The 23,143-nt window shown below is 47.3% G+C and overlaps 1 protein-coding gene across 1 annotated transcript; it reads right to left on the reverse strand.

Moving 5' to 3' along the window:
• Positions 1–10,540: 10,540 nt before the first annotated feature.
• On the reverse strand, positions 10,541–21,255 carry LOC130588928 (uncharacterized). Its single transcript, XM_057389957.1, has 6 exons — positions 21,130–21,255; positions 20,067–20,345; positions 18,371–18,619; positions 15,025–15,159; positions 14,336–14,455; positions 10,541–13,010 (listed from the first exon to the last, which is right to left on the reverse strand). The coding sequence occupies exons 1-6, from the start codon at positions 21,188–21,190 to the stop codon at positions 12,862–12,864; spliced, it is 993 nt and encodes a 330-aa protein (XP_057245940.1). The 5' UTR covers positions 21,191–21,255; the 3' UTR covers positions 10,541–12,861.
• Between the last annotated feature and the right edge of the window lie 1,888 nt (positions 21,256–23,143).

A 23,143-nucleotide genomic window follows, 5' to 3' on the forward strand; every position in this document is an offset into this window, starting at 1 on the left:
AGCAAATGGGCACTAAAATGCAGGAATGCCCTGGAGCTTTGTCCATCCAGCTGGAGGGCTGGTGGGCCCTTGTCCACCTCAGTGCTCCCCCAAAGAGCTCAGCTCCAGCACCCACATGCCACCATCCCAGCAGCAGGTTTTGGGGGGCAACTGATGGGAATCCTTCTTGTCCCCCCAAAGTCTCAGCAGCAGTGAGGGGACAGCAAGCCCAGGACCCCAGTGRGGAGAAGGAGGCTGTGGGACAATGCTTAGAAAGGAGACACTTCCCTTGGAAAACCTTCAGGATCAGCTTTGCATCCGCATCTGGTGTGTGAGGGGCTGGCCAGCACCACAAAAGCATCCTGCAGGGCAGGGCCAGCACACTGTGAGAGGAATGAGCGTGGAAGGGGTGAGAACACTGCCTTGGATCTCACCACAAACCAACCCTGGAGCTGGATGGGGAGGGGAAAATGGAGGCATGGGAGCCAGGTCCAAAAACACGTGAGAAGTTAATAAAGTCTTTATTCCTGATTCCGATACCAAACAGATGGAGTGGCGAGGATTTTGAGTCTTATTCTCACCAGCATAATTCCTCTGCTATGGTAGCCACTAAAATCTTCAGCTTTTTATCACAGATGTAGGCCAAGAAAGAAGACAAAAGAAAATCTGGCATTAGAAATTCACAATATTAGATAAATCTTTCTTGTTCATTCATGTAATTTCTCTTCCTTGAACTTAAAGGAAGGTCTTGTAAGACACCTCCCCTTCGCCATCTTAATCATTTTTAAACCAGTACTAATGAGGTAAAAACCACTTCTTGCAGGAAAACCTAGCTTTYCTTCCTTTTTTTGCTATTGTTTCCTTACAAAGGACACACAAAGGAGGCACACACAAAGGAGACAGGAAGCAACAGCAGCAAAACCACACTTCTGTGCCTGACCTCCACCCTCTGTGACAAAAAACAAGCTGAGGGCAGGGGCTGCCATGCCCAGCCATCTCCTCAGCCACACAAGCTGTGTCAAACTCTTGGACACATCTGCTTATAGCCCATTCACCTCAAGGAATTTGGGCAAAGGGAGCAATCCCARTTTCTTCTCTGTTTCCTGGAGGCTTTTTACTAGGTCCATCAAGCAGAGCAGAGRGAGGCCCAGCAAGCTGAAACCACTGCCCACACTCTGCTCAACTCTATCTCCCTTCTTCTTCATGGCAACATTCCCCAAAGCCACCTCCTGCTTCCAGGGTACCCCAGGCAGTGTCTGTCAGCACACTCACACTGCCAGCCTGCTGGGGTGGGGACTGTCCTGCTCTGAGCTCACACTGATGCCTGATGATTTTTGYCTTTCCATTTTATGTATTTTTATGCCTTTCCCTTTTTATTTATTTTTATACCCTTTAAAACATTTTCTGTACCCTTTATATATCCCTTGTACCCTTATCCTTGTAATTACATGCTTGTAATTCTTGTAGCCTAATATTCTAACTTAGTTTAAAAGTTCTACTAAACAAAAAAACCAAACATCCTCAGTAAAGTCAGTGTACCSSATACTRTCTTAAACCTGAAAGTTAAAGCCTTCTGTCTAAAACATATTATATAAACGAAATGCTAACATCATCCCAGATAAAAATTCCATGAAATAAAAAAATCATTACTTCATTTATTAAATCTCTTATTAAAATGTTCTAAATAAATACACTAATTTATAAAAATCTATAAAGCTTATATACATACTATACACAATGTACATTTTCTGTCAAATTATGCACCTGGAATCCCATTAATACCAAAATAAAACCCTTTTATCTCCTTAACTGTGTCTGTGTCATAATTAAAACTGACCACAAGGCAACAACACAGAGCCTGCTCGGTGCCATCCTRCTCATGGGACACTGCCTGGCAGAAACTGGGATCAGATGAAATGCAGATGGAAAGATGTGTACATGTGTGTGTGAAGGTGAGACAGAGAAGACAAGACATGGTGTAAAGGATTCCCTGGATTCATAATGAAGGCCACGACTTCCAGTTAATCAGTTTGGCACGCCCATGTGCCACACACACTCTTCCAAAACCAGGGCTGAAATGAGTCAGGCTAAAGCCCTGTGCTCCAGCACACCAGCACACCAAACATCCTTGATTCTGTTAGAGGAATGCGTARGCAGGAGCAAGACACCACTCCCAAAGGATATAAAAAGCTGTTCAAAAATGAGCTGACTGTGAGCCGTGAATAAGCATTTGAGGGAAGCAAGGGCTCAACAGCTGATGTCCTGTGCTCACTGCACATCACAGAAGTGACACCAGGCCTTGTTGCATGTGCACAAAATCTTCTTGCTTAGAGATTTTGTGTAACAAAGGCCAAAAGCACAGCCAGACCTGCAAAGGAGCACATTGCTCATCTGTAGCAAGGAKTCCCCGTGAGATCCTGGCACATGCATGGTCTGTCCCAAAAGCAGCTCCTTTTCTACCCATCAGAAACCTCCTGCACCATCAGACCCAGCTGGACAAAGATAAAGCAGCCCATATCACCAGCCTCAATCTTCCTGACAGATGAGACATGGGGAAATGTCAAAATTCTGCCAGCTTTACCTTTCCTCTCTTGAGGAGCAAGTCTACGTCATTCTTCAGTCCTGATTGGGCTTTGATCACCATTTTAGAAGAAGGGAGGGATTTTTTGGATGTTRTTTGGAAGTGCATCAGTTGCTGCACTGATGTCTCTGTTTTCCCTTCAAGGAGAGCCCCRGGGGAAGGCATTAAGGGGAAGGTAACTCTGAAAATCCCTGGAAACCACAGCAGCTCTGGGCTGCTGCCACAGAGGAGCTCTGGAAGCCACCGTGTTCCTTCAGAGATGTGGCATGGGATGGATGCACTTCCTGAAAACAGCACAGCAGAGAGCCTGAAGTGCTCTCCAAGGCAGGGGGACAGGCTCAGAGGGAGCTGTGGCTGGAGCTGGGTGTGGCCACAGCCCCAACACCGGCCCAAGCCGTGCTGGGTAGGACAAGAGGAGCTCTGCCAGGCTGTGGGTAACGGTGCTTTCACACACTTCTGCTGGCTGCAGACACCCTCCCTCCTCACACAGGAAATAACATCACCAGGCAGAACAAARCCAGCTAGAAAACCAGAGCACTGAGAGAAAAGCAGATGTGTCCCAGCKCAGTGGGCTGGGCCTGCCCTCAGTTAAGCCTGTCCTAAGAGCGCCTGAGCCCCGCTTAGCCCATTGCTCTGCTTCACATCCCCCATCCTCTAGCACGCAGGAGAGCAGGGCACTGGGCATTACCATGACAATAGGCTGTGTCTGCACATCTGTGCTCTCTGTGCCACCGTTTCCACTGCAGAGGCCACAAAGCGCTGCACTCACACTCGGTTGCTTTTGTGGCTTGGCCTTACCTTTCCACTGTTGCTCTTTGTCAGACACCACACGGTTCTCTCCATCACAGGGAGTGTAATTATCGCACTCACATCTCCTTGGAAAGGTGACAGAGCCCCCCACATCTGAAGGCAATGTCTCAAGAGACAACATGCAGCTGTTCCCAGCTCTAAGTTCTCAACTTAGTGATGAGCCAATAAACATTCATGCCTGAGGCTTACTTAAAAAAAATTATTTTCAGTTGATCTGTTAGAAAAAGAAGAATACAAATACACTTAGTGTGTTCTTCGTTTAAAAGCAGACTTGTAGCCCATCTGATAGTTTGTACCCCTGGTATGAAACTGAGGTCRCAATAAGTGGTATTTGCATGTGAGTCACATCCTGCACTAAGCACCACCCAAGAGCTTCACACCTCCAAACTGCTCACAAAGACWGGCCTTCGATGGGGCAGTGTGAGGAGAAGAGCAACTGTACCTTGGTTGGAATGCCAGACGGGTGATACATAAAGGAGCAGTTTTGGGAAAGGGTAACTTTCCTCTTGGGAGTTCTCCTGGGTTTACCCCAATCTGCAGGACTGGGCTTTGTCTGGGCTGCCCTGGGTGGCAGCTGAGGGCTTCCTGATGGCACATTCCCCTTCCCTGTAGACAGGAGCAATTGTGGGCAGTGGCTGGAGCAGGGAAGAAGCAGAGTCAGCCCTGCAAGGGGAGTTACCCCTGCACTGTAAAYGCCAGGGAATTGCTGGCTCCCACATAGGGTTTCAGTCATTTGGCTGATGAAGGACACAAACTGCCTCCTCTTATGAAGGGCCAAGAAAGGTAAAACTCCAAGCTGAATAAAGTGGTGCAAACATTAACTCTAATCAGTGCTTTGGTCAAGGGTTTGGCAGGGATCTGACTCAGTGCCTCAGAGTTAACTGAGAGCACTTCATTGCCTGCACACAATGGAAATATTCCAGAAATAGTCATACACACACACACCCCACAATATTGAAAGAGTTGTCTGCACAAWTTTTTTATCCTTTTCTCAAAAAAGGTAACTGAAAGTTTTCAAACCGTGAGACATGCAGAATAGTTCTCAGCTGATTCTTTGAAGAGACATGATTCCCCTGTGATGTCCGTARCCCCATATGGAATCATAGAATATCCTGAGTTGGAAGGGAGCCACAAAAATCAAAAATTTCAGCTCCTGGCCCTGAACAGGACAGCCCCAAGAATTACACCATGTGCCTGAGAGCATTGTCCTAACACCTTCTGAGTTCAGACAAGCTTAGAGTGATGACTCTTCCCTCATGAACCCAGAAGCCCCAGGGTGAAGGGCCTTTTCTTGTAACCCAACCCAAGCCCCCACCCCAATACAGCCTCATGCCATTAAACCTTCCATCCCAGGTGTTCCCCCTCAGACTCATTTTCTTCTTTTCCACCTGTAAGCATGTGTMAACAGCCAAACCTCACAAAAAACACCATTTATTTCTTGTCTCAGGGCACACAACCCCCTCAGACCATGCAGTCTGACAATCTGTGGTTCACAGCAACAACTGGAGCAGACAGCAGCATCCCCTCAGTTATCCTTGCAGACTGCATTTCAGCTTAGCTGAGGATCTTCATTATCTATAACAATCCTAGATTTAGGACCTGACTTTCAGCATCTCATTCTAGTAAATTCAGTGACATTACTACTGTTATAAAAGGTGTTGGCCTGCTGGCATCAATCTGTCTTGTACAAGAAGCCAGAAAAATGAACAGAAAAGTCTCAGCAGTGGTAAATACACAATTAATACACAACTACARTATGTCCCTTCATCAAGAGAGAGTGGACAGCCCAGTTACCCAACAGCCCAAGTTACCCAACAAGAGAATAACAACTGCTCCTAGAAATATATTCAGCAAAGACAGGTTGTTACTATCATCTGAGTAATCTTGTGGTCAAGATCTGACACTCCCCAGAAAATCAGCTTAACAAATACCTGATGTTTTGTACAATATTTTATTCTTTTACAGTCTTATAAATTCAGAGAGGAGTAAGGGACAATTGGAAATGGGTAGGTGGGAGGCTGAGAAGTGATCCAGGAGRCTGAGCACAAACAACTGGATAATACATTTCAGTACTGAGCACATTTATTCTGAGGAGTGGCCCTGAATGGCCTTTATATCATTCCCACACACAAAGGAAAGTTTTCGCTTCCAATGCAGGGCATTGTTGGCATTTTTCCTGCTGGTGCAGCCCCTGGGATGCATGTGGACATGAAATGTCCCTTCTCCTAAAAAGAACTCGCATTCATTTCTCTGCAGCCCCACTGTGGATCCTAAAAGTGTMTGTAGTTTATTTATCAGACAGTGGACCTGTGACAGCAAAAAAAAAGGCCTTCTAAGTGTCTCTGTATATACATATGAGGAGGTTTGGTCCTTTTCACCAGGAAATGAAGCGGTGAATTTCTCAGAAACTCTGAACARCCCATCCACAGTCTTGTTGCAAGAAAAATTGCCCTGGTGTCTTTCACATMACTGCTACAGATGCTCTTTGCCCCGTGCACATCTGGGGCCATGAGATCCAGTGAAAACACAGGCCCATTCCTGCTCAGTGTGGATCCTGACACAGCAACTCAGTTTCCCCTGCTTCTTCTCTGGTCCCACAAGTTCCCTGTGCCCCRTGAACCTGGTTTTGGCCTCTCTGATGTTTGTCTGTTCCCACATTTGAATACATCACCTCACYTGGTCCTGCCAGGGTTGTGCAGGGGCAGCAGAGCGCTGGGATGGGCTCAGCTCTGGGGCCAGCACCCCACATCTGCAGCAGGAACCACACCAGTGTTGGCAAAGAGCTTTTTCCACRGTAGGGGAAGGCACAGGCACAAAGCTGCCCATCTTTTTGAACATTTATGGCCCACAGCTGCCAGGAAGAGCAATGGCTGTGTCATTGCATTTCTGGGAATCCCTGCTCTTTAAGATCCCAGTAAGGCAGGTGCAGGATGCTCCATATGACACAGGAGCACCGGGGCATTRGCGGCACGATGGGGATTTTCACAGTGTTTCCACCAGGGCAGTGCTTGCAGCCCATGTCCTGTTACACTCGTGGCTGTCAGATGGTGTTACCATTCTTTTCAGCCACCCCTTTACGTTTCCATCAAGGCAGAGCAGCCTTTTTGCTAATGACATGTGCCTCATGTTCCCTACATACAGCGYTCTCAGCAGCTCAGTAAAAATTTGCTCAACTTCAGCGGGCACTTTTCAGAGCAGGAAGCTCATGCTGCAGCCTCAATGGAAAGTTACTGTGGCTGCCTGGTGCCCTCGCAGCTGAGATGCACTGGGTTAGAACCGCTGCTGCCGTGGTTATTTGTGTTACCTTGGATATTCCTTTAAGCTCTGCAGAATCAYTAATTCAGTATAAAAACAGGCATCTACTTTCCTCTTAGGCTGAGACTGTTTAACCATTGGGGTTTTTTGAGATGGATGAGGTAAAATTCACTGCAGTGTTGACTCCTACTGATTTTCTCTCCAGCAAAGAAGGCCTTTTCATCTACATCTGGTTCTCCAGAGGAAGCTATAAACAGGTCTTTGAATTGGCCAAACAACAAAGATTTAAACTCTCAACAAAAGGCAGGGAAACAAAACTCCTTATCAGACACTAAATTATCTGAAGCAAAAGAGTCCCAAACTCTCAACAGCTGGGCAGAAATATGTACAAAGAGAAGCTGAAGTTGCACAGCTTTCACCGTGGCCTCCCATGGCAGCAAGAGAAATCCTGACCCAGCTTGTGCACAGGAAGGAAAGGGAGCTGGCACATTCTTGCCTGTATTCGAGGTACCCAAAAAGCTGACTGGGGTCCTGCCTTCCCATCACTCTGCTCCCATCTCATCCAGCGCAACCTATTCCAGAAAATGCCCGGGATAAAAATGCTGGAAAGGATTGGCTAGAATGAGGAGGAGGGGAAGAAGAAAGGTTATTTCCTGTTAGCTGCTTTCAGATTTGTGTTTGCTCCCCTTCCTGATCTTATCAAAACCAACACAGCAAATGCCCTACAATCGGCTCAAGAGAAAGAGARGAGTGAGGAGTCCCTGCAGCCCCAGGAAAAGCACCACCTGAGGGCTCTGTGGGGTGTGATCCACCACCAGCAGAGGAGAGCATCTGTCTGGGGAGCACGATCTGTGACAAATCCTGGGGAGAGGAGGAACAAGGAGACAGCAGCAGCAGCTACTGCGTGCTGGAGGACATCATTTCGTACTGCCTGAAGAGGCTGCAGGATGGAGGACAGACCCTGCCTGAGATCCCTGCAGCCTCCCCACCTACTTATGGGAAGAAAAATCATCTCTGTCTGCCATTACTCACCACCACTTCTGCACCCTCAGTCTGTAAGCCCTTGCCCTTTCTTTCCCTTGGATCCTGCACAGCAATCAATCCATCTGTGTCATTATCCCCTTCCTGTCTCTGTCCTGTCATGGTTCATCCTGACACAGCAGTGACAGCAGTAGCACAGGCTGTTCCACCCAGCAGTGCTCCTACTCCCRGCTCCGTGTATCCCCTTGGGAAAGCCTCCACCAACTTCTCAAGTTTGCTCAAGGTGAATTGACTGCCCACTCACACATCCCTGAATCCCACCCCTACTGTCCCAGATTCCCTCACCACAGGCTTGCCTGTTGTTTCAGAGGAGAAATCTGATGCCTGTCATTCTGTGATTGAAAGCTTTCACAGGAGCACAACACCAACTCTTCGTTCTCTTTGCTTCAAGTCATGCAGTTGATGTCATTGCTGCAATTCTCTTCACGCGGATAAAAACACCATCACAACATCTTTTTCTTTCTTTCTTTTTTGTTTGTTTGAAGATATCTTGATACATGACTTGATACTTCTCAGTATCAAAAAAAAAAGAAAGCTTTTAAAACTGCTTCACTCTTCAGTTTTGGGAAAATATGTACTGGCCTCAAAGTTGTATAAACCAAAGATGAGACAGCAATGCTTGCTGGAGAATGGGCATCCAGCTGTATTTCTTTATTCCATTTGCGTATGATATGGGAGTAGACAATAATTCTCTCTAATGTACTGCATTTGCAATTCCAAAAGATTTGCTGAAAACTGCCTCCAAGTAATTCTTGGTTTGTAATGCATCTAGTTTGTGTAGTGTTAGACAATACTAAAACTATCAGTAGCCATCATCAGTTTTAAAAATTCTGCATAGAATTTCCAATAGTAACTATATTTTTATTGGCTATAAAACACACACTTTAGACTACAACCCCATCCAGTATTTTATCATGGGCATTGGCTAAGTGTGACAAGGAATATGCTAACCAGAAAAATAGATCAATTTGAAAATAAGCTGACATTGGCCACCCGTATTTTCCACCTCTGCAGATGGGAACATTCCTCACACTGGTSTTTGGCACAATGAGAACTGCAGCTCTGCCAGGTACATGAACTTGCAAGCATAATGGAAGATTTTACACAGTCAGGTTCCTGCTGACCTCATGGTTGATGAGAGAGTGGGGGAACCTCAGGGAGCAGAAGCTGATTGGGGCTGAAATCCCACTTCAGGCAGGAAAGGTCTTCATGAAGGTGACAGTGATGSTGTCCGTGCATAGGCAGAACTGCTCTGGGCTCYACACAAACTCTTTACTGTGAGGGTGGGCAGGCCCTGGCACAGTGACCCAGGGAAGCTGTGGCTGCCCCATTTCTTGAAGTGTTCCAGGCCAGGTTGGGGCTCCAAGGAATCTCCGAGGAACCTCCAAGCGAAAGGTGCCCCTGCCCATGACAGTGGGGGTGGAATTAAATTAAGGTCCCTTCCAACCCAAACCTTTCTACGAATCTGTGATTTGCTTGCTGGAAAAGTACAAATATTTAGAAAGGCTTAGGACCTTCTAGGTTCTCAGTGAAGACACCTCTGCAGTCTCCAGCCATATTCTCTGCCTGAGAGAGTCATGTAATCTTGCAGAAAGGAAATGCAGTGTTTACTGTGAACAAAACCAATGCAGGACGCTGTGGTTGTCAAAGGCCCCAGGGTCCCCACAGGGTGATTGTGTTGTTTCCCAGCCTGGTTTATACCAGAGGGGAGCATTGTGTGTGCTCAGGGTGGGGAAGTTTGATTGCACCCAGGCACTGAGCAGCCTGGGTAAGGCACAAGCAGTATCCAAACACTAATCCWGGCTTCTGCAATGGCACATCATGGAATTCTGCTTCAGACAGAAATGGGTGATGCTGCCCTTCGTGCCCGCTTCTGTTACCAGTTCTGTGTGTCCATCTCTGGGGCATCTCACATCTCCCCATCTGGTGGGAACAATACTTACAGYCTGGCTCTCACAGCACCACCACTTACAGAATTTGTTGGTTCATTTTAAGGAAATGGTTTTAAAATCATCCATCAGTGACGGTGCTTGCCACAGCTGAGTCACACATGAATCTCCTGTTTGCTTGTTTCAAAATGAGCTGCAATAATTCATAAAAGGTGGCATGAGCTTACCATGTGCAGGCCTAAAATCTAGAGGGGTTTTTTCAACTACACTGAGATTTCTATCAAAGTTCACAMAACCACCGCTTGCACATCTCTTCAGTGCAACAGATGCTTCATTTGCTGTTGTAAATTGGCCTTTATCAGTTTTATCTGCTCTCAGACTCACCAGCYTTTACTCTGTTGTTTCTGTGGAGCTGAGGGTGACAGGGAGGGCTGGTCCTGCAGCTCCCCACAAACTGCTGGCTCTGCTTCTGTGCTGGGCTCCGAGGGAGCTCCAAGGGCTGCATCCACAACCRCTGGGACATCAGGCACAGCAGCCTGCAGCAGAGGCTGCAAAACAGRGCAATGTTCCATTACTGATATGTAACATGAGAGTTTTGTGGGGATGAGTTCATCCTGAATGCTAAAAGAAATCCAAAGGGACCATTCCCCTTTTTCTGCTCACCGTTCTACAACACATTTCTTTTTTGCTTTCACTTTTACCTTAAGTCAAATAAGTTCATTGTCTGTTCTCCTTTTATATTCATAAACAAAWTGAGTTACATGATGAAAAGCCCCCATGTTGCATTTCATGTCAGTTGATGCTTAGCACAAGCCACAAAGCAAACTCCTCTCTTTCCACCTCAGCTCTGGTCAGCAGTAGCTTGTTATCACCTTTCCTGTACTTGGCTGTGTGTGAATTTGAAAATAAGCCTGTACTTTCAGCGAAAACCAGGAGACATCTATTAAATAACAACACTTACACATTTCCAAAACAAGGTAGAAAACAGATCTTTTTATTTGGAACAAAATCATCKCAGGGGAAAGGAAAAAAAAAAACACCAGAAAAGAACAAAAGCTGGGCGTGAACATGTACAGTAAAAGCAAGAGCACAGACTGCATCACTTCTCTGCCACCCTCACAGTCACTGAAACTTTTGCTTTGTTGCTGCATGGCACTTTCAGTGGTAATGGACAGAAAACCAACTGTAGTCCAATCTCTCTCACAAAGACCTCTCACATCTCAGACTCCCATCTCAAAGGGAAAAMCTCTTCCAGGGATTACAGTGGTGGTGGCGTTCACACTGCTGGGCAGCCCAGCCCTCCCAGGGCTGGCAGCAGGAAGGCAGCACCAGGACAARCTGGAGCTGGGATGCAGCAAGACAAGGCTGGCCGGGCTCTCTCACCCTCACACTGAAATGCTGCCATCTTCTCCAGAGCAGCTCRGAGCACGGTTCAGCCTTTGGAGCATGTGCTGGAGTCGACTGTCCCCTGCCTGCCCCTGCCAGAAAGTGCAGAAGTGAAGCAAAGCTGTGTCTCCCATTTGGGTGACCCTGGCCCRGTGACACAGTTCACCCAGCATCGCTTCTGTGCTGCCACCCCAAGYACTCTGTGTCACTTTTTTGTCACTCAACTCACAGCCTTTGAGGAATGTTTATACTGAGAGGAGTTAGAACAGCACCRCAAGGAAAAGAATTATCACCTCTCTCTTACCGTGGAAAATTTGCTTCCTGCAGCAGCCTTGAAAAGTGGAGACAGGCTGAACCACCACCAACACAGTACATAAGAGCCAAAAATCCCTTCAAGAGAGTTACAGGACAAGGAAACAAGAACAACCACCTCTGGCTGGGTGTCAGTGATGCAGAGCCTTGGCAAGCACACAGAGATGGATGAAGCATTCCCAGGTGAGCATGCAGCCATCCTGCCCGGGAGGGAAGCCTCCAGTTTGGTTTGGATTCTGGTGGGGTGCTCACAGCCCTGCTTGGGTGACATTTACCAGGCACATCTTAAATCCATTCCCAAGGGATTCACAATGCCAGCACAATATAAACCAGAAGCAAAATGACAAGGCAAGAGAGGAACGCAGCACACACATCCCTGTCCCTTTTAATCCCACTCGGTACCACCTCTCCTTTCACTCCACCATGCCTTTCTAGCCCAGCAGTCTGATTTAACACCAACAGGCAATCAATTTAACTCCTCACTCTGACTACTGAAATTGTCTTACAAGTAAATATCTTGCTCTTACAGCACATCCTTCAGCACTCCCTGCAGCCTGACAGCCCTGCAGCCCCTGGCACCTTTGCCTGGGACTCAATCCCTGCCCTCTCCTAGGTCTGCCCCAGCTGCTCCACAGGCACAGCTCCCCTGAGCAGAACAGGACATGCGTAGCAGCAAGACTTACCTAAGAGATTCTATAAATTGCTGCTGTCTGTGCAAACACCACAGCGTGGAACAAGCCTACGTGCACAGGCAGATGGCCAGCTTCATCAGCTCACAGTAGCTAAGCCACTACACTAAAGGTACTAAATGCTTGCAATGATAAACAAATATCAGCATTAAAATCAACATTTTTGCCAAAATCGCACCCCCAAGCCCCAGGCCCCCTCCTGCCATGGGCAAGCGAGCGAGTGATGGCGCTGGGTGGGCTCAGGGTTCTGGTGAAAGGTCACCTGTACCCCCAGACATTTGGGGCACCAAGGGGGGAGCAAAGCCAGCATCACCCTGGCTGTGCATCACCCAGCAGCCCCCACCAGTGCTCCTGCTCCAGGCAGCAAGAGGGGAGGGCCAAATCACAGGGTCTGGAGCTCAGAGGAGCACCCGGCACAACAGACACCAAGCTGAGAGCTCCTTTGAGCTTCTTTGGCAGGGCCTGGGAAAAAATGCCCTGAAATCTCCCAAGAAAAGGCTTTCTCAGGAAATTTCTGGGACTGGCAGGCCACCTCAGCCTGCCTGTGGTGCCTGCCCATGGCTGACACAGACAAGGCAAGGCATGGGGTGGGCAGGGAGAGGGAAGAACCTCCTGTCTCATTCCAGGCTGTCCCCTGGGGCTCCTTGGTTTGGCTGCAGCTCTGTTATCAGGCAAAGCATCAAAGAGCTGCCCCAGTTTGTTTGTTGGTGAACCTGTCAGCCCACGACAGTGYGGCCTTGAAGCCACGTGTGTGTGCTTTTCTTTACATTTTCTTTTTTCTGCTTAAATGAGGTTAGAAGGWCTGACACCTCTCTTTTCCCTGCTAAAATTTTCCCAACCAATTCCTACACACAATGAGACTATGGGATGCAAAGGACAAGTGTCACAGGCTTCAGGGCAGAGCAGCAAGCACATCAGGTCAGTCATCAGTTGGATCTGGGAAACAGTCTGAGGCATCCTCCTGGCTTTCCACATCAACGATGACCTCAGGCATTTCCTCAGCTTCCATCTGCACTGGTAAGTTTTCTTCTGGCTGGGGCTCAGCGCCTTGAGCAGTCTGGGCAGCATCTGGAAAAAGGGGAAATGGTTTGTCCCCCTGCAGGCTGCCCAACCCACTCAGACCCCTAAGCCCAGGTACCTGCAAGTTAAATTTCAATTTTCTTTGTAGCTACTCATTTASTGAGCTATCCAGAATGCCTTTAGGTACTTTGGTACTGAGGCTSTCTGGTCTCTTAGTACCAAAGTACTTTAGTTCTGCTGGTACTAAACCTTCAGTACCAAAAYACTACAGCCAAATCTATCCACGTACATCTGAATAATTAAAGCTGACAGCACACATTCAGTATGTTCTCACCTACTTTCCACATGGACCTCTGCATTTTACTTAATTGTAAAAAATTTAAATATGGGCTACTTTTTTAGTCTAACTTATAATGTGTGAATTTTTTATTAAAAGCCCTATACTTGAAGTATATTAATATTAAACAATGACCTGAAAGACTTCTTTTTTTCTCTCTTTCTTGCTCTGTGTTCATGAGTAGCATTTAATATTTTGAAAGCAGAGCAAAGAGCATCCAAGGTTAGACATAAAGCTGAGCTATAGGAGGCTGTGCAAGTACAGTGAAGGACATCAGAAAAGGAGACAGCAGTGCTGAGACCAGGCTCTGACCTCTGAAATGCTGCTCCAGTTCATGATATCTCTGCTAATCCTACTTCAGCTGATGCTGGTGCATCACYAGGCAAGGTGCTGCCAGCATTTGTGTTTGGGAAACAAAACTGAGGGAAACATAATGCAAAAAATGGAGTATTAATATCAAGCACTTACAGAACAGGAGATTTCTGAAGGGTTTTTATCACCATCCTCTCTTGACCATATTGTGCTAAAGCTCTGGGGGGTTTATGCTCAATTTCTTTGAAGAATTTAAAATGTGACCATATTCCCACTTTAGTCTCAATTTAAGGAAGCAAACAAGCCTCTGGCTTTGATGGGATTTAGCTGTGTTTACAGCTCAGCATATTGGCTCATGCTGTCCTGGAGATGACTGCTTACAAAAACAATGCCGATTATTTTTTTAAATGTTGCTGATGAGAACGGGAGAGGGCTGAGAAAATTGCAGGAAACTGCTGAGTTTTGGGGGGCTGTTGTTTTTGAGGCACGTGTTTTAGCACAGGAGACACCGGCACAGGCAGTCTGCAGCCTGCTGGCAGTACCGTCTGTGGGATGCTGGTGGGATGGCTCCTCTACCTCTCAAGGAAGGTACTAAAGRCTGTCCTGCTGGAATTCCTGTCACCTGGGCAAGGTGCAGCCCCTCCACCCCCACCAGCCACACACAGACACCRTGTCTCTCCTAAACAAGGCATCAGSCCAGCTTCAAACAGGGCATGGGGCTCACCAGGCTTCGGAGGACGGTCAGTCTGGGCAGCTTGAGCCTCCACGCGGTCTCCATTGGGGGGGCTCTTCATGCCTTCGCTGGACACCACTGACATTGTTAATCCATCATCCTTCTCCTCCTCTGTAAAACCAAAAACAGAGGCTTGGAGGAGGAGGCCTCCCACCCCGCAGCCTCAGCAGGTCCACACCTCCAGCACGAGTTTTGTCCCCTCCTCCCGCGGCGCTGGCCCCGCTCCCGGAGCACACAGATGCCGAGAACGGAGGGTCACTGCCAGCCTGCCAGAAACCAGGCTGGCCATGCTGGCAGRAGCACAGTTTGAGGTGGCACAGGCAGGTTGCACTCAGGGACTGCCATCAGAGACCTTCAGGTCATTTCAGGATCACACCTGAACGAGGCTCCGTTTTATTGCCCACAGAAAAGGTTTTGCTTTGGGTTTTTTTTCTGGCCAAAGGCACATGGTGAGGCACAAGTGTGAGGTTAATAAAGGAAAAGTAGGATTTAACTCAAAACTCTGATGGCTGTAAGAGCTGCCTATCAGCAAGCTCCACCAGGTCAAGGGAGGACAGGCTGGAGGACAAGCAGCCACCCAGCTGARACCAGTTTACCCCAAGGCCACATCAACCCCAGCCTGTACAAATACAGCCCCCTCCAAGCCTCATCTCAGGGTGGTCACAGCATTCCCTGCTCACCTGAAGGCACTGGGATGAACTTGTGTCTTCTCTTCATGCAGCAACATATGGCTGCAGGCAAAGCCACCAGCAGGATGAGGACGCCCGCTGCACAGCCTGCCAGGATGTAAATGAACCCYGGGTACTGCAGCAGATCTGCAAGAAGGACACAGCAGCGTTAGGTACCGGGGTGGACAAAGCTCTTTTCTCCCAGTGGGAGAAACCCTGCAACCAGATTAGAGCTTGTGGACATCWCTGTGGCTTTGGGCCGGATCAAGACAGCTGACACGTGAACAGTGGCACTTTGTGATTTATGTCACATCGTTTAATTATGGGCTGCAATTTTTCATCAAGAGAAGCCTGTGTGCCTAAGCTGAGTGCATTCACTTCTGCTGCTCTGATCACTGACATCTCAGATAACTTGTAAGATTTAATCAAATTTAACAGKGAGTGTGGTGGTTTGAAAGATACTACATTTCAACAAGTTGTATGAAAATGAGCAGCTGAGGAGGGRGACCTAAGGGAGCATCTCCTGCTGAAGGAAAAGCTGCAGAGCCAGCCCTCASAGCTGGTATGAGAGAATCAGCTTAGGACAGTCCTGTAATGCCTGTGCCAGCCTCAGAGCACGTCAGGTCAGAGCCTGCACTTCCTCAGGCACCAAAGACTGCGCCTACTCRCGCCAGAGCTGTAGGAAAGAAATCCTTCCCTGACTCTGCTGCTGCTCGGGAAGGATTTCACTCCGTTCCCTGCCCAGCCGGGAGTGCACAGAACACGCAGCAGGAGCAAGGGCTGCAGATGGCYGAGCAGAAGCGCAGCACAAGCCCCTGGTGGTTCTTGCCCAGCTCAGCAGTCCTGGCTCAGGGGCAGACCCCTCGTTGGCCGCTGCTGAGCWGGGAGCTGGCAGAGAGCATCACAGACCTGCACAAGAGAGAACATCCAGGCTCGCTCCTTTGCCGAGATCTTTCGCTCCAGCCTGCAGCCACCAGGAAAGCTCTGCTGCGCACATGCAAAGCACTCCACACCACTTTAACTGTAATATAAAATCCTTTAAACTCCCTAGGGTAAGCCTGTGCCATCCCTTTCTGAATCATTTAACTCCTCTTTAGCAGCACACATGCCTGCACAGCACTGCAGCATCCAACGAGCTCATTTGGAGCTTATTTTTGAGCCCTCAAAAGCACTCATTGCTCTGTATCTCTCGAGGCTGGAAAGGATTTCAAATGTTCCAGGATACACTACACACCATCATACTCCACCTACCCATGAGGACAATAAAAACAACTGCACACAGGTGCTCATGGTATTTTCAGAGTGCTTGTTCCAGTCTCTTTAAGAAATTACCCAAGTTAAAAATATCAATATTCAAAATTAAAAACCTTCAGCAAGTCAGAAATAATTTTCCTAGTTATTTGTGTTGATGAAAGCTTACAGAATATTGCCAAAGTTATAAATATGGTTAGAAATTTTTTTCCTGAATGTTTTTTTTCTAAAAATCTGCCACTTTTTAGAAGATGAAATTTTTCTGAGATAAAATACTGTGTTAAAAATAAGCAATAAACAAGTGATCAGTCAATAAAAGTCTTTTGTATACATTGAGTTCTTAACTTCTGAATCCTCTGTGTTAGATCCTGTGTGTTCAGAGCCCTTTGGTGCCTGGGAAGTTTATGGCATTTCTGCCAAATCRTTTTTTRGTAACAATTATTCAAAATTAATTTMATCAGCCAACAGGTTGCCCAAATGGAATTTTTTACATAAATCTTGTCCCCACAGTGGAAAAAGTAAATTCAGGCCTTGCCTAGAACAAATAATAACCCCCAAAAATAATAACTTAGTCTTCAATTAATTTAAATGAACCCATTTCTCTCTTTGGTTCATTTTACTGGTATTCAGAATTGCTTTAATTCACTTTTTGCAAATGTGGTTGCATTTGGTAACTAAAAARCTGAATCATTGCTRGTTTCTCTCTCAGRCCCTTCCAAATACTCGTCCATGCAYGTGTSCCTCCCAGCAGAGACATCGCTGAATCCCCTCGTGAGCTTTCCAAGAGAAAACATGGAACAGATATCGSATCCAGGGGACTGGCAACCACCCAGGCTCAGCTATGGGATCTGTCAGCACTCGAGTGATTTATCACGGGGCTCGACTCAAGAGCTCATGGATGTTCCCATCCTTGTTCCCCAGTGCCCCAGCCTTGGGTCTGACTGCACGGAGCAGCCTCCGATCGATTTAACTGGGTACAATTCAGATCACTGCTCACAGCCACAAATGCCAGATTGGCACAGCTCGGCCAAGGTGACAAAGGGACCAGGCATGGACAGCCCACAGCGTTTCTGCTGAGTGCCACCACGCTGGACACGGGGCTTAAGTCAGGAAGTTTGCTTTCACACCAACTGCATGCCAGCCACAGAAAAACAGACAGAATCTGCTGTGGAGCTGGAGCGTCCCAGATGATTTCTATARTGCTAGGTGCTATTAAAGAGTACAGTTTCTCCAGTACCTGARGTGATTAAATTAATTACAGCTAAATTAATCAAAAACCTTATGGTTAAATTATGTCTGTAGCTTTGATACCYATCTTTGCTGCCAGAGAGTAAAAGAACCTTCACTACTGGAGGTGTAAATTAAATTACATCCAAGGATCCAGATTTTCTGTCTCATTAAATTCTGGTCTCATTCAAGTAGAATACTCAGCATTTACAAATAGTTTGCAAATGGATAAAGTCTCAGGCTTCTCACAGAGCTACATGTCTGAGCAAGGATATGGAAGGGAAAAATATCCTACATTCCTTCAGTAAATTACTTGTGTCTTTGCCCACTTCCRATGGTATGAGGCTGATGGAGAGACATTTGTATAGATCAGTAAAGCTTTTGTGCTTCTGGATTAGATAAGGAGAGAAGAGAGAAGGCAAAACAGCTCAACTGAGTCCAKCAACAACAGAAATTAACAAGAGGAGGTGTTTTTATAGAGATGCACRGAAACTGGAAGGCATCTGGGTCACGGATGCATGTCAGAGTATGAAGCAGCCTGTGTTTCTAAAGTGGATCAGAGGATTGGTGCACAGGAGGGTGCAAATCTCCATCACCAGAAAGTGGGAAAAGAGACAGATGGAGATCCATCCTTGGTGCAGAGCTGGGTAAAAGGATTTCTTCGGCAAACTTATCCCATCTGTGGCTGTACACTGTGTCAGTCCAAGGCACAAGAGGGAGAAGGAAACCAAGGGGTCACTGTCTAGAGGCAGGATCTGRTAACTCTGGAAGACAGCTGCCAGAGGACAGAAGAGTTTGGTATTTTGAGGACACCAACAACTCCTCACTTTGCTGCTGCAAGAGACCAAAAGGAAGACTTTCTGGAGGTGCCGTTACTCACCGTAGCTGCAAGAGAGTGTAATGGGCCTGGTCCTCGTGATGCTGTTCCCCTTCAAAAGTTCACACACAAACTCCCCTGGCTCAGTTTTGTCCAGGTGAACTTTCTTCCCAGCATCCTTAATGCAAGCCCCCTCGGCTTTCAGGTGGGTGCCGTTCAGCAGCCACCGGAACACCACGACCTCGTCGCTGCTCACGTTGCAGGACAGCTCTGCAGTTCCATCAGGGAAGCACTGGATCCCAATGGTCGGCTCTGGTCACACAGGGGGCAGGGAGGAAAGAGAGAGGTAAGGAAGGACTCAGCAGTGAACAGGAGCTGGACAGAAGCTTTCCTCACCAGCACTCTCACTGCCATCATATTTATTGTATCAAGGGAGCACACAAACAGGTAATCAGACTCTTCAGTGCTGCGCTCTGCCCTGAAATGCTTAACAGTGCCCACCCCAACCCTGCTAGTCTTGGCCCCCATTTTGGGAATGTCACAAAAYCTGGTATCTCTTCATTTTCCTTACTGACACTGAAAAAACCCCAAAAAGTAAAATCCCCTGGCCCAAAAGAATGGTGGAAACATCCAAAGCATCTGCCAGCTAGARGCTTCCTCTGTAATCAGCAAATAATTGTGGCTTCAGAGGAGACTCAACCCTCTCCTCCACCAAAGGTTTGTACTTTTGCTGTCACTCTGTCTCTTCTTCCATTTTAGAGAGGAACTGGTGCAAATCATGGCCAACATGGGTACCAAACAAGACACCTGCAGCTAGATGGAATACCCAGGCTAGGACATTTTAAAATGAATCAATGAATCTTTGCCCTTACTACATTTCCCTGAATCTCTCTCTTTCAATCTACTACAAGGAGAAAAACAATTTCCTACATTTGCTACTTTGCAAATACAAGCTAGATAGAGAACTGATATAGTTTTATGACAGCAGGAGTAACATTGAGAACATCCATCCATGGAAATAAGCTCAGAAATCACTTTCTTACACTAGGACATCATCTTCAGCTAAAATTCCCTGTCTCCAGGAACATGTTGGCTGTGAAAGCTTTTCCCTGYCTTAGGGGTGGCAACAGAACATAAGGAGGAGGCAAATGTTCCCAAAGCAAATCCACTGAAATGGAGGCAAAACCCAGGACACTTCTGCAGCCTTTGACTACTTCCAGTCTAAGCCCCTGTTCTTCGTGCCAAGGAGTCACATCTTTGACCTGCTCTGCACAGCAGTTCCGCCTGTTTGCACCCAAAARGTGTGAGGGTTCATTTGTCTCCACTGAGCAGTTTGCTCAGACATTTTCATTTCAGTTTATGCGCTTCAATTTATCTCAGAAGCCTRTGTGAGTCGGAGCCCTGCAAAAGGAACGGTGGGGATAAGGAGCAGAGAATGGTCTCTGCCTGCCTGGAGCATCGCTCAGCAGGAGCACAAACCCTCCTAGATGTATTCTGTATTAACCTTCTCTGTATTAACCCAGGCAATGAGCTGGGTCCTGTACAGAAGGGACTTTGTCCTCGCACCCTGCAGCTGGATGAGTGGGCACAGCAGAGGGAACAGGAATTCCGAGGCCACAGGGGATGGGAGGGAGACTGGCATGGCTCCCAGAGGCACCTGTACCTCCTGCAAGCTCAAGCAAATTCTTAAGAAGAATTTAAGRGCTTCCAGCCAGGCTCACAAGTTCAAAAGCTCTTTGCTGCTAAGAAGGCCACTTACCAAATACTTGCAGYGTAAAATTTTTGGTGGTGTTCTGAAAAACAAATCCGTATTTTCCCTCGTCGCCTTTCTCCACACTCCTCAGCACCAGGGAGCCGTTCTCCAAGTTMAGGCATCTACTGGCAGAAGTGCCACATTTGGCCAACAAAGTGTCATTTAAGACAGTTGTGAAGCATTTCTTATCCTCCTTGCTCATGCTGGAGAAGTCCTGCAGGTTTTGGATTCCCAAAGAAAAGACAGCTGAGCCGCCGCTGAGCACACCAGTCCGGATGGCAGAGCCTGAAAGGAGAGYAAGCTTGTCATGTCCATCCATCCCCTGCCTCCCAGGAAGGCAAATGTCCAGTAGGAGGGACACACCCAAACCTAGTGACAGGTTGGATCACCAGAGACTGAAAATCAGAGGAGTGGAACGCCTTCCATAAGGTTCAGCCCCCCCACCTCGATAACACGGGAATGGAACACACACCACGCACACAGGGAAACAGAAGGATGAACAGCTGGTCTTTCCTCTCCACAAATTGAACATGACCACCTATCACTCCCCATCAGAGATGAGAGACTGTGCAAAGAAAGATCCTTGGGGAATCAGTGCCATGGATCCTGTACAGAGGGTAGCAGAAACAGCTGCAGGTGCACGGCTGCTTTTAACCAAAGAGTAAGGTCGCAGTTTTACCTTGACCAGGTCTCATGTTATTAAGTTGTTCTGTGTAAATCAGAGGTGGGTAAATGGCAGGGTGACAGCTTGGGGGTTAACCCAAGGTCACACCAAGGGTTGGGAGCTGGACCACATTGCTCTCCAGCCGGCACAAGGACCTTCCATTCCCCACTGAAGCGCTGCTACTAACGCGGGGCACTCAGAAAGTACAATATTTTATTATCGCTCGTTTACTAGAAAAATAATCTGTCTTACTTTGGTCTGACTTCCCCTTTCATGCATTAGCAGCTACACTATTTGATGTCACCCCAAACCTTGTAGCGTCCTTAAAAGATCTTGGTACAAAATTAAGGTGTCTGCTCATCTAGGCAAATCTGTGCCAACCCCATAAAGAAAAATCCTACTTACCTTGAGTAACAGTTATTATCACCAGCAAGCAGAGCAGAGTAAAAGGAGAGACGAAATCCATTTTAAAGAGCTCCTTGCATCATATGCTGAAGAGACGGTCTGGCTACAGAGCTCAGTGAATATAGTGTTCGGGAAATGATGTCAGAAGCAAGAGGGGAGGAAAAAAAAGAAAAGAAACTCCATAGTGGACAGATTGAATGATGTTTCAAAATAGACCTGCAAGGTTTTGGGTGACTGAACTCGGGCTGAGCCAGTGCAAGCCACAACATGCTCTGCAAAGGTAGCTGCGAGTGTGAGAATAGGGCTGAGAGGGGAGACAAAAATATCTCCAGGTCAGCTCACCCCATTTGGGAAGATGGTAACGCCAGGAGCGGACAAAGGCAAACACCGATTTCCTTCATCCTTTTCTAGTTTATCAAAGTGCAGCATCCCCACCCTTGGAGGAGAAACCAGCCCAGTCAGATAAAGCACCACACATGCAAACCAGCTGGTTTTCTGAAACACTAAAACTAATCACTCCTTGACACCTCAGCAGCATCAAGGAGGTGTGGGACAAGGCTCTCCCTCTGCTCCCAAAGGCTGTGTTGCCAACGTGAACTTTGCCAGGCTCTTTTAGTGACTGAGTGGGACCTGCCATCAGRAAAGGCTCCGTAGCCACCCCAGGCAAAGAGCAAACCTTATGGGAAGTTAAGTTACACGGCAAGACTAAACTCAATGCAGCCCTAAAGCCACCCTGGCTCTGTTTGGAGCGCAGATCTCAGGGATGAGATTGAAAAGCCAGCCCTGAAGAAACTGTGAATCAGTTATCTGGAGGACCACACAGGGCCAGACACTTTGCACTCTTTGAGATGGTTTAAAGCCCACTGGGTCTTGCACTGGGTGCTGAGGTGAGTGACACAAACAACAGTAGGAACTGTCTCGCCCTTTGGGGGAAGTAAACTGGGGTAGCCTTAGAGCCAACATCTGGACCCTTTCAGATGCTCAGCACATGTGCTGGGCAATAACTACTACAGCTGGGCTCAGGATGCAGCTGGGAACCCTATCCTTTTGTGTCTCTGACACAGACACAGCCCCTTAAGGAAGCTCCACACAATGGATTCATGTGTACACACGCATTTCCAAGGAATGGGTAAACCCCTTGTCTGTAGTCTGCACTATTTTTCAGACAATCTGGCTGTGCTTGATAAATTCCACATTTCAGCCCATGGTTTGGCTGCTCTGACTTCTTATCAATGACAATTACATCTCTCCTCCAGCTCCCAGTGTCCCAAATTTACAAGTTTGTTCAAGACTATCACAGCAATATGCTGTCTTTATCATACGTGCAGAGGACAGGCCTAAATTGATCTAAGATGAGACAGAAATAGACTTCTCTGAGAAAAGCAGTGAAGTGAGTCTGCAGACACTCACAGCAGTGCAGAGGAAGGGAGAGAGAAAAAAGTATTTACAGCAAGAAACACTTTCATTTCCTTCTGTGCTGCTGAAATAACACGAAGAAAATCTCTCTCAAACACCCCTGCAAGACTGGGGCTAACCATCTGCCTCGGATGTGCACATTCAAATTCATTTCACCTTCATGCTTGAGGGGCAAGCTGGTAGAGCTTAGGGTTGCAGTGCWGTGGTGGAGACAGGAGACAGAACAGACAGCGTATGCAGGGTCACTTCAAAACCCAAAATGCCCAGAATCTCAGAAAAACAAGACGCAAAAGGAGTCTGCATAAAGATTAATCCAGGAAGAGTTTGTCTTCTCTTCCAGCCAATGACAGCAGAGCCCATTTACACATTTGCAGTAAAATCCAAGAAAAATACGGCCTTTCTGCTGCCGCTCTGCTGTTACAGAAGTGACTCTGCATGACTGTGACATTGCGGTGTCCTGCATTTCGTCTCCCTCTCAGCRACTCCGGGGCAAATGAGTACATTTATGAGTTCAATATTCCTGACTGCAAGTGCCCCATACATCACCCAATATATGAAGTACCATTAGGCTTCTTCTGTCCCTCACATCCTTGCTAGC

This window comes from Malurus melanocephalus, unplaced genomic scaffold (assembly GCF_030028575.1).
Source record: "Malurus melanocephalus ecotype Western Australia unplaced genomic scaffold, MMel_1.1 scaffold_21, whole genome shotgun sequence".
Lineage (NCBI taxonomy): Eukaryota > Metazoa > Chordata > Aves > Passeriformes > Maluridae > Malurus > Malurus melanocephalus.